This window comes from Theobroma cacao, chromosome 4 (assembly GCF_053813885.1).
Source record: "Theobroma cacao isolate CCN51 chromosome 4, ASM5381388v1, whole genome shotgun sequence".
Lineage (NCBI taxonomy): Eukaryota > Viridiplantae > Streptophyta > Magnoliopsida > Malvales > Malvaceae > Theobroma > Theobroma cacao.
The window spans coordinates 38,293,635-38,306,089 of NC_142642.1; the positions used below are offsets into that span (position 1 = coordinate 38,293,635).

General features: G+C 31.2%; 1 protein-coding gene and 1 pseudogene across 1 annotated transcript; both read left to right on the top strand.

The window, feature by feature from the left end:
• Nucleotides 1-10,251: 10,251 nt before the first annotated feature.
• LOC108661515 (inorganic phosphate transporter 1-4-like) lies at nucleotides 10,252-11,863 on the top strand. Its single transcript, XM_088805550.1, has one exon. The coding sequence runs from the start codon at nucleotides 10,252-10,254 to the stop codon at nucleotides 11,035-11,037; it is 786 nt and encodes a 261-aa protein (XP_088661676.1). The 3' UTR covers nucleotides 11,038-11,863.
• Nucleotides 11,245-11,863, top strand: LOC148763382 (low affinity inorganic phosphate transporter 1 pseudogene; annotated as a pseudogene).
• Nucleotides 11,864-12,455: the final 592 nt, after the last annotated feature.

A 12,455-nucleotide genomic window follows, 5' to 3' on the forward strand; every position in this document is an offset into this window, starting at 1 on the left:
CATCTCTGGAATACCATTTTTAATATCTTTAAAGTTGTTGATTGGAGATTTTGTTAATAGTTTAGTTTAGCGTTTGAAGAAGAAAAATTGTGTGATCCAACCCTATTTGATGAACACAATCTTGAAGAAGAAGCCCATCAATTGAAATCGAAATATGTTTGTACTCTAGAGCCTATCCAAAAAAGGAATTTGGATTTTAAAATCCAAATCAGTGGTCTCAAATCCACAACAATGCATTCTCTTGTTCTAACTTGTTTTAGTGCAGTCAAATGAGTTCGTACATTTATGTCATAATGTCTGTTTATATGTAAACAACTACGTTTATAGTATCAAACTTAGTTAACCTTACTGTTTTTATATTTTAATAGTTTAACTTACATCAATGTTCTCTTACATATGTCTCCTAGAGTCTGTCCATTGTTGTTCGGAAGGCTACTAGTTTTTGGCCTCTGTGGCCCGGTGCCTACACCTTGATCGCTATGGGAGCGAGCTTCTTCCGAAGGCAACCAAGAGAGCAAATGGAAAAGATGTCAACCCTGGCATTGGAAGCATTTGCTAGCTCTTGATTTGCCATAGGAACAGAGATTAGCCAGCTAGTTATTGTCATGTAGAACCGAAGATAAACATGACAAAAAAACAGAAAGAAGCCTGCCTGCTAGAATAAACACTACCTCCCATGTCATATTAATGTTGAAGAGACTATTTCAATGCAACTTGTTAGGAACCTTTCATTCACTATTAAAACCAGTCTTATATTACCTAACATCAACAAGAAAACAAGTAAGTTTTTCAATGGAGTAGGGTGCTGCAGTGAAAACATCTTTTGAGATTAAAGCATGGAACGCGTTCCATATGACCAACAACACCATGGGCTCTAAGCCTCAGCGAATGGGCTTGAAGCAACAAGCAGGAATGGTCTAGATGAAAAATCTTTATGCATTGATTTTTATTTATATTTTTTTTCTTACCATTTCAAAATTGAAGAGAGAAATAAGGGATGAGTCACACCCACCACATCGAAGACTTTTCGTCACATGAAAAATAAATTATGCAAGTACGGAAGCAGAGGAGATATTTTTATCTTTGATTTGTTAATCTTAATATTTCTTATGGTATTTCAATAAATAAATAAATAAATAAATAAATATAGATACAGTCGTGGGTACAGTCCACCCACATGCGCCAAATGGTTTTGTTCGTTAGGAGATTTCGTAGATTTCTCTGATATTACACTGTTTTTTTTTTTTTTATCTTTTTTCGAAACTATTTTTATTTTCCTTATGTAGTTTTCTTTGGATTAAACGTGTTTTTTTTTTCCTCCTTTGATATTTTAGCGGATGAATGATTGGTGGATTCAGTTTTCCTCCCTTGAGGAAGTAATTGATGTATACTTCTCCTATTTTCTTAGCTGAAGGAAATAAAAAGAAGGAAAAAGAAGAGAAAGTAATTGGTGTCCACTTCTCTGCTTTTCCTTTTCACATATTCTTCTCATTTCTTATATCATAATAAAATTATAATTTTTATTTTAAACTTTAAACTATAAATATATATTTATTATCATTAAGAGTATGGGAGCATTTAATCTGTCTTTTTCCTTGTTAAAAATCATCATCACAAAAAATTGTTTTTTAAAATATTTAACATCAGCATAATAATAATAATCATATCTTTAATTTTTTTTTCTTATAGAATATTCATCACAAACCTCGTAGCTTCTCTACAATGCTTCAGCCATGGTTTCCCCTTTTCTTCCAATTGGTCTTTATTTTCTTTTTTAATATTAGCAAGGCGTATGAGCAGAGGGTTATATGATAATAAAAAGTGGAAAAAGCTTATATGATAATAAAACTACCTACTCTGCTTTTTTTTTAACCCAAAACAATATTTAAAAAAAGATTCTCAGCCTTTAATTAATTGCTCCCTCTTTTTGCGCATCCAACCCCTTTTCTAACTTATTATAACGCTTTGTTAAGGATTTTATTTTTTTGAATTTGGGTCTTGACTTTCATCATACTATTTTTTAAAAAAACAAAAACAAGAAAAAACACGCCATAACTTTTGACTTTGCTGCCATGGGTGATGGGACCAAAACAGTAGTCATACTACTTCCAAAATGAATAAACTATTCCTTTGTCGGAATGGGTTTCCGTTCTCTGATCAATTATGCTCTTGGGGACCAGTTTGAGGTTGGTGTAACTTCACGTCACAAGTTGTTGTATGTATATTGACTTTGAAGTCGTATCAATGTCACACTCCAATCTTGAGGTACGACAAACGTCATATATATGTAATATATAGTCTTAACAGATATAAAAAGCTTCAATATATATTTTATTTAATATTAATTAAAAAAATTAAAATATTTAAAAGATGTAATGATTCATAAAACTGAATTTATCGGTAGAAATTTAAAAGATTATAATTCGATAATATTTAAAATTAAATCTCTAAAATCAAAAAATTAACGTGTCAAAATAAAAGTTTGAATAATAATTTAAGATAATTTGATGTTCATAATATTTAAATAAATCTTAAACAATTTAAATACTATTAAATTAAACATTACTCTCTGAAATTCTCGTATGGTTGATCAAATCACAACTTAAAATAATTTGAAAGAATGAGTGAATCTAACTACTTCGTAAATAACTAACATCCCTTCAGTCGGATTAAGCATACTTAATACATTTAGGCCAAAGTGTCATTAATATAAATATCAAAACAAAATGTTAAGTAATCTTATTTAGAATCATATACTTCAAAATTTATACTTTCAGATAACATAACAAACATATTTCATAAATATTTTAAATTTTAGTGGTCTTTTGTAAAATGCTACAACTACACTTAACTCCTGTGGTATAGGTCAAAAATAAATCCACAATTAACTCCGATAGCACAAGTCAGAAATATATCAAAAGTAACCATTAGCTGCACTGAACAAATATCATAATACCACTATTCTATAACTGGTGGTGCAATTAAGATATCGATTTTCTAATCACAGACTACATGTCGACATGGCCAACATTTAACCCTCATTGGCAGGGTCAAAGTATAGCCATACTATGAGATAAAACAGAAACATATTTTTTTAGATTATCCAAATTTCATAAAATAGTATGTCAACTTTCTCAAACATATTTCATACACATCAAAAGCATATTTGTTTCAGATTAAATATATATGTTTATATTCACGAAACATATATACATACATTATACAAAGTCATACAAATTTCAAAATCAGAAATCATGCTTTGCGTAAGCTAAATTCTAAATTCAACATATAAAACTCATATACATATACATTTTGCATGCTCAACCCGATTTTAATAAATCATAGAACAAAATATCAAATATCATGTACAAATTCATATTAAGGCTAATTTTTAGTGTATGAAAACACTAAAAAGATATCAGTCACTTATTTGATTTTGTCAATTTTACTTTCAAGCAACAAATTAGAAAATCCTCTTAGTAGCCTAATATAACAAGAAAACACATACAAAATCATAACTAAATTTGCAAACAAATGCTACAAGGTGACTACCGTTGGCCATCCTAAACACTTAGGGTGTGTAACGATTTTTATTACAATTTAAAAACATTTTTTATTAATAAAATAATATTTTATTATTATATATATTTTTTAATTAATAAAATTTTAAATAAAGTTGAGAATTTAAACTTAAATCATATAATCAGTAAGGATTTTAATTGCCGATAGAAAGATAATTTCATTCATAAAAATCATATTTATAATTTTTCATTAATTTTTGATATTTTAATAAAATCTACTAATTTAATAAATAAATTTATAAAATATAAAGATATATACTTTTAGATATAAAAATACAATAAAAATCACATATCCAATCTACAACAGAATTTATTAAACATTAATTAATAATTAAATTTTAAAAATTTAAAAAAATTTATTTTCTGAAATTTTTCAGAATCTAGATAGTCATTTGGCCTATTTTGAGCCATTGTAACTCTTAACTCAAATTGTTTCTAGTGGTAAAATCAACACCAATTTGAAGTATTCATATCATATTACATCACCAAAATTTGTTTCGATTAAAAAGAATACAAAATTCTCAAGTTTTGAAAGCCAAAATTTTAGAAATCATCACAAAAATATCTAGATTTTTAAGTTTTCAGTATCAATAAACTATTTTGAGGCTTTAATTCTCTTAACACAAGAAGCCCCTAATCAAGCCATTAATACCAAATTAAACACCTCATTTCATACGACAAAAACCTTCAAAGAAACGACCTAAAATGTTACTGAAATATGAAGTTTCGGTGACCCAAATTTGGTTTATCAAAACTATTAAAAATCAAGTCTCCAATTAACTTCGAAAATTCGTATTTTCTTAACCACAAAGCCAAACGAGATGTTACAAAAACCATTGAAAAGATCTTTTCAATATCTTTCCATTGGTACCCACCATGCCACTTGAAAGTCATCAGAAGAATATTGAGTTTAAATAAAAGTTAAGAAAATACAATTAACTTAGGACTTTTGTATCCAAATTATAAAAATTACAACCCTAAACATACCTTAATAAGCAATCCCTTAAATACCTTTTCCTTTTCTCTATCTTTCTTTTTCCTTCTGACTGACTGCTTATCTTTTGAGATAAACTAGTATGAGTTTTCTGCCTTTTCTTTTAAAACTTATAAACTAATCCAACTATATTATTTTTTTTAAACGTGATTTAGTGAGTTACTATCTGGTAAAATAAACTAACATTTACCCCACTAACTTAAACGTGATAAATAAAATTGACATTAATTAAACTTTTTTATTTACTTAAAGACTTTTTTTCTATTTTTTTAATTATTAAGGCATCCAAGATTATCACTGTAAATAAATAAAATATTAAAACAACATTTACTTATTTATTTTTATAAAACTATTATTTAATAAATTTAAATATTTTTATAATATATACTTTGTGAGGAGTATTACAGTAAGCTAATCCATAGCAAAACGAAATACATTAATGTTGATAATAATAGCTGCTTGTTTGAAGCCTGAAGGAAATTATAATGGTTGTTGTCATGTTTAATAAGCATTAATTATAAATTAATGAGGAATTTTTTTTTATCCCTAAATTAAATATCCCTTCACAAGGAAAAACATGTTTATTAAAATATATTGCAGTGTCGTGTACAAAAGAAAAGTATAGACTATAGTTTTAATAAAAGTCAACTATTTGGGTTGGATTGGAGTGTTTGATTTTGTAAAGAAGTTCCTGTAGCAGTTCAGAATTACAGAACATTTTCCCTAGCGTAGCATAAAGGAAAAGAATAGGAATAATTTTTGTAATCTCTATGAACAAAAGCACACAATCCTGTGTACGGCAAAAGCTAGTTCGTTCCAGTTCTTGTTAAGCAATCTTTCGGTTCTTCTTAATTTCCATCATCGAGCCTGCAGGAATCTACATGCTTTCAAGCATTCAAAGCCTCCAGTAAGTTAATTTAGGTATGGCAATCTAAAATGGGTTTTATTTTATCTATGGCGTGAGGAGTATGAGCAGCTCAGAGTTGACTGACGACTGGATAGGCTAGAGTCTGAAGTTATCCACTTTAACTTATTCCCAATTTTTATGGTCACCATGTCTTTGGTAAGATGATATGACCAACTCACTGTCCCTTGCGTCCTTGTCTTCCATGCTTATATCAGAGGATGCGGTCCATTGATTTCACTTCCAAACCAAGTTGACGAAACAGTAGAAGGCTTTCACCACGAATGCTAGGCCCCCAGAGCTGGAGCAAGAGACAAAAGGCAAAATATTGCTTGACAATGATTCAAGACAGTGAAACCAGATATAGCAGAGTTGGAAAATTCAATTGCCAGATGATGCAAACAATTCTGATTGTTTGTCAGCTTGACATCTTCTTGTTGGTACAAAGTTGCTTTTATGTAATATGAAAGTGAAGGCCAAAACTTGTTCAAAAAGCAGCGCCAAGCTCGCATTCATGGTTGACAAACTATAAGAAGGTGAGATCGAAAGGCAGAAAGATTCTTAAGATGACAATACAAAACCAGCCAAAGGCTAACAAGCCAAATTTTGGATGTTGGTCCCAAATATTTGGTCTCCATTATTCTACATCACCTTTATACTTTTAGCCCTCCCCCTGATCTATACTCTCAGGTAAGAGTCCACTAAAATTTTGGGCAAAAGATATTGTTCTTTCCGTTATGCTTACTGTTCTATTAGTGGAATGGGAACTGCAACTATGGATGATTATCTCACTAGTTGCTTAAGCTACAACGCACCACGATTATATATGGCACATGCAACAAATCAGATTTAGCTTTTGACAAAGTAGTATTTGGAATTAAATACTCATATATATCACAATTTTTCCTAAAAGATGAAATGAATGTTGTCATGAATCGAAATAAGAACAAAAAAAGATATACAATAAGTTAATACAGGAATTATGAGCATCAAGAATTGTCTAGTTTCACCAATATTAATCCGGCAGGCTCAAGAGCGACAAGTGTAGTTTGTGAAAACTAATCCATTGTTCTACAAGTAATTAAACAGTAGTACAAGCAAAAAGGCGTTTGAATGGAGGAATATGTGTCAGTTGCTGTCAATATCTTTCTGATAACGGCTATATTGGAGGAAACGAAGGTTTCGATCTGGCTAGAAACCAAACTTTTCAGCTAAAAACGTCGATCAAGCAGCCAATTGTTGAACAGTTGTGCAATTCTAAATCCCAATAAAGTGGAAGGATGATGAGACAGATTGTATGGCATTAATTTTAAAATGGTATCATTCTTTTGTACTTCTACAGGGAGTGCGGACTAAATGATTTACGTGAAGAATAAGTGCAATAAAGGGTAGAGTTAAATAATCAAGGATTCAATCCAAACTCCACGGAGGGAAAAGGCTGCAACAAAAGTGGTGCCTCAGAATAATTCCTCTCTTTGAGGTTTATAATTACCAAAAATTAAATGTGTAGTTTCCACCGTGGAAATTACTAATGCCACCAAGCATTGATTATTAAATTGCTATCCAGCATGACCAGATATCCCCAAAGACACTATTTGATTGCCTTATACGAATTGGATGTAACCATAATCCTTAATTTATCTTTTTTATTCTTTCCCTTTTTCCTTGACATTTAATATCATCAATAATCATAAATTATCTGATTTTTTATTAAAAAAGTGAAATTTTTTTTATCAAAACTGGAGAAAGGTTAAAAATCTAAATGCATATGCATCTATTTAAGCTTTCCAGGTATAAAAAAAAGTTACTAGAAATAAGTGTATTTAGATTTCAAACGAATGATTTAAATTCTGAATAAAACAATTGTATTTGTGGGTGTAACCAATTAATCCTTTTCCAGCAAAAATGGAATCTTCTATATGATTTTTCTTACCTTTCCAAAGTAGTCTACTAATTCCTTTTGCAGATAAAACTTTGGTGAAAAATGTTTTTTAACTTTGAAACATAGGTTTTTGATGTAAAATTATATTGACATAACCAGATTATTAACTTGGTCCAATAAAAAGAAAATCATCTCGAGATAGAGCAAAATTAATTATTTTGTTCCTAATAAAAAATAATTGCTTTGTTTTATCATGATCCCAATTTTAATACATAAGCTAGATTTAGTTATATTTGCCGTTAATTGATAATCTGAAATCCATGTGTCCTGGCCCTTCCCATTTACAGATAACAATGCTAAAAAATAAAATAAAAAAATCTAATTAAGATTATTGATAATCATATCCCTCAAAGACAAATCTTATTAAGCAAACCCAAAACCCAGATCAGATTTGAAATCTCAAATATGGAAATGATAGTTAGGACTAACCAACTCCAGTCCCAGAAAGATTAACCAAAGCTAGAAAAATATGGAACAATTGTAGAGAATATGCCACTTTGGAAAACCAAGATTCTCACGTAATTATTTATTTTTAAATGGGAAAAAGAAAAAAGAGAGCGTCCATAGCAGTTAAATACGGAACCAACTCCCCTCTCATCCTTTCCTTCTATCCATCACTACCCATCTCTTCTTCTTCTTCTCTCTCTTTTTTTCTTTCTTCCTTGCATTAGCTTATTAAACCATTGGAAGCTCTTTATCTATATATATATATATATATATATATATATATATATATATATATATATATATTACGAGACGTCTTCTTGTTCTTGTCTAAATTTACTCAGCTGTATCTTTCTTTCTTTCATTGGTTTGCACATTTAACGTAAGCTTTCTCTTGCTCTTAAGTTATGGATTTGATATGTAGTAATGAGTTCTGATTGAGTCGTAGATGATATTTGATCACGGAGTTTTTGTTTTCTTTATCTCCTTTGGGGTCAAAATCTTGACTTCTTTATGTAAGGCTGTGTGTTGCATAGAGTTTCGAGATACGCAAACGAAATCCAGAGTCCAAAGACTTGAGACTTTTCCGTTTTCTTTTAGTTACTGCTCTTCTACTAGGATTCTCTCTCTCTCTCTTTTTACCCTGCAGGTTTTATTCTTTCTGGTGCTAAATCTTTTTCATTCTTCGTTATGATTCTCTCTCTATTTGAGGTTTTCGCAATGTCCACGTGAAGACATTCAACTTTGTTTTCCATTAGGGTATTCCTGGTAGGGGCGGGGACAGTTCAACCTGGGTCTTTTATTAGTATAAGTTTTTTCTTAGATTATTTTTAAAAATAATATTTAAAGATAAGATATTTTTAAAAATAGTTCTCTTTATAATTTAATTATTTTTAATTAAGTTTGATAAAATTATCTTTAATGAAATTACATATCATAATTAGGTTGTTATACGTTATATACAACCATAGTTAAATTGTTACACGTTATATATAAAAACATATTACACGTTATGTATAAAAATATATTACACGCTGTGATTAAAAAAAATTGTTACACATCATGTCAAAAAAAATATTATTATTACATGTCAAAGTACAAAAACATGTTACACGTCATATTAGAAAAATGTTAATGTTCCACATTATGTTGAAAAAATATTATTGTTATACGCCATGTTGAAAAAATATTATTGTTAATGCCTAAAATGTTGTTACTTATAAACTAAAACTTCAAATTCTCTCAACTCTATTAATTTTTTTTGACAATTTGGCACCGATTAAAATATTTCTAACATGTTTTCATAATTCAAAACACAAATTTTCTTATCTAAAATATCTATTTCGATTAAAAAAAAAAAAAATTTCTTAGAAAACCTAGGTTTATAATTTCAAATTTTTTAGTATATTGGTCTCAAATTGATCCAATTAAAAGTTATTTCAAACATCTGTGATCATTTCTACCATTTTAATTTTATCCAAAATACTTAAAAATTAAATTTTCCAAGCACATCAAAATTATAAAGAGAAATCTGAAAGTGTGAGAGAGAGAAATTGAGAGCATAGCAGACGAATGCCGAAGAGAGAAATCGATAAAATTAGAAAAAGCTGGATGGTGAGAGAGAGAAATCGAAAGGACAAATAGAAAGAAATTGTGTTGAATGTTTTAATTTATTTGAAATAGTTTCAAAAATATTTTTATCAAGTTATGACTAAATATAATTAAATTTATTTTAATAATTATTTTTAAAATGCCTGAAGATTATTCTTCACAATCTTCTTTTTTTTCTTGGTACATCAATTATTAAGTTTGAGCCAGATTGCAAAACATTGAGTGCAAATCTTTTCACTCTTTGATGATTGCTAGGAAGGAGAAGAAAGCACGAAAGAATCTTTCTGTCAATCCAAAATTTTCAGTTCAGTTTTTCTTGTCAAATATCCTAAATTGTAGTTACATCCTTTATTTAATGGAAATATGTTTTTTCTATTAAACTCTTTTGTAGTGTCTTAGTTACACTTTATTGACCTAAGACTTTGTATTATAGTCTCGGTCATTTTCTCATCACATTTATTTCTTTTGTCACCTTCTATCAACCTTAGCGTCTTGAACCTCGATACATCCACACGATTTTGGAAAAGCATTGCCTTGCCTTTCTATCTTTTTTTTGTTTCCTTGCACCTTCACACAGTTCACATGGCTAATAGTCCTGACTTCAGCTTTCATCAGATATACAATAATTGGCACCACCACCATTGATCATGTGATTTATTTTTAATTTCTGTAATTATATTAGTGCATAAATTGATATTTAATTATGTTTTCGCAATGCTTTCAGTGGAAAACAAACAGATAGCATAGCAAAGACTTCTGATCAGGAGGGATCGTCATGGCAAACGACAAACTGCAAGTTCTTAATGCACTTGACGTAGCCAAAACACAATGGTATCATTTCACAGCAATTATCATTGCTGGCATGGGATTCTTCACTGATGCATATGATATCTTTTGCATTTCCTTGGTGACTAAATTGCTTGGTCGCATATATTACCACAAGGAAGGTGCTGCTAACCCTGGTGATCTTCCTTCTAATGTAACGGCTGCTGTTACTGGTGTAGCGTTCTGCGGTACCATTGCAGGCCAGCTCTTTTTTGGTTGGCTCGGTGACAAGATGGGACGAAAACGTGTGTATGGCATGACCCTTATGCTCATGGTTATCTGTTCGGTTGCCTCTGGCCTTTCCTTAGGCCATGCCCCTAAAGCTGTTATGGCTACCCTTTGCTTCTTTCGCTTCTGGCTTGGTTTTGGTATTGGTGGTGACTATCCTCTTTCTGCTACCATCATGTCCGAATACGCTAACAAAAAAACTCGTGGTGCTTTTATTGCTGCTGTTTTTGCCATGCAAGGTTTTGGGATTTTGGCTGGAGGGATGGTTGCTATTATAGTTTCTGCAGCTTTTAAGGCTAAATACCCTGCTCCAACTTATGAGATGGATGCAAATGGGTCAACCGTGCCAGAAGCTGATTACGTTTGGAGGATCATATTGATGTTTGGGGCGCTCCCAGCTTTACCCACTTATTACTGGCGCATGAAGATGCCTGAAACTGCTCGTTACACTGCCTTAGTCGCCAAGAATGCAAAACAGGCTGCAGCAGATATGTCAAAAGTTCTTTAGGTTGACTTGGAAGCAGAACAGGAGAAGCTAGAGCCGAACAAAGGGAGTGATTTTGGCTTGTTCACCAGAGAATTTCTTCATCGACACGGACTTCACTTGCTTGGTACTACAAGTACTTGGTTTTTGTTGGACGTTGCCTTCTACAGTCAGAACCTGTTTCAAAAGGACATCTTTAGTGCCATTGGTTGGATTCCAAAGGCAAAAACCATGAACGCTCTTGAAGAAGTTTATAAAATTGCAAGAGCGCAAACTCTCATTGCCCTATGCAGCACTGTTCCTGGATATTGGTTCACTGTGGCATTGATTGATAAGATGGGGAGATTCAAAATTCAATTGATGGGCTTCTTCTTCATGACTGTGTTCATGTTTGCCTTGGCAATTCCATACCATCACTGGACTCTACCAGACAACAGAATTGGGTTCGTTATTATGTACTCCTTAACCTTCTTTTTCGCAAATTTCGGTCCAAATGCCACTACATTTGTAGTCCCTGCTGAAATTTTCCCTGCAAGGTTAAGATCAACATGCCATGGAATATCAGCTGCATCAGGTAAGGCAGGGGCAACGGTGGGCGCATTTGGATTTTCATATATTGGAGTGAAGAAATCACTTATAATTCTGGGCTTCATTAACTTGCTGGGGATGTTGTTCACATTTTTGGTACCCGAATCAAAAGGGAAGTCACTGGAAGAAATATCTGGGGAAGCTGAGCAAGAAAATGAGACAGAAACACAACCTGGGCAGCAGGATAGTAATGGTGTCCAAAGTGTACCAGTTTAATTAAGCTTTGTAATGTTTTATTAATTACTATGAATCTTCGAAGTCACATTAGGGAGTGCATTTATGTGTCTTATGTTGGAGCTTTGGATGCTGCTTGCACTTCTTGCGTAATAATATAAGATTTTTATATACGCTGTTGAATGTGAACATCTTTGAAATGTCATTTTTAATATTTTTAAGATTTTTTTTTTTTATAATTGGGAGAGGAGATTCGAACCTTATTTTTTAGGTAAGGGGATTATGCACTAACCAATAAGTCAAATACTTTGATGCTTTAACATCTTTAAGGTTGTTGATTGGAGATTTTGCTAATAATTTAGCTTAGCATTTGAAGAAGAAAAATTGTGTGCTTCAACCCTATTTGATGAACACAATATTGAAGAAGAAGCTCATCAATTGAAATCGAAATATGTTTGTACTCTAGAGCCCATCCAAAAAAGGAATTTGGATTTTAAAATTCAAAACCGTGGTCTCAAATTCACAACAATGCATTCTCTTGCTCTAGCTTGTTTTAGTGCAATCAGATGAGTTCGTACATTTATGTTATAATGTCTGTTTATATGTAAACAACTATGTTTATAGTATCAAACTTAGTTAACCTTACTGTTTTTATATTTTAATAGTTTAACTTACATCAA

What these genes read in the sequence shown, in the direction of transcription:
- LOC108661515 (XM_088805550.1), top strand. Translation starts at nt 10,252, where the DNA reads ATGGCAAACGACAAACTGCAAGTTCTTAATGCACTTGACGTAGCCAAA.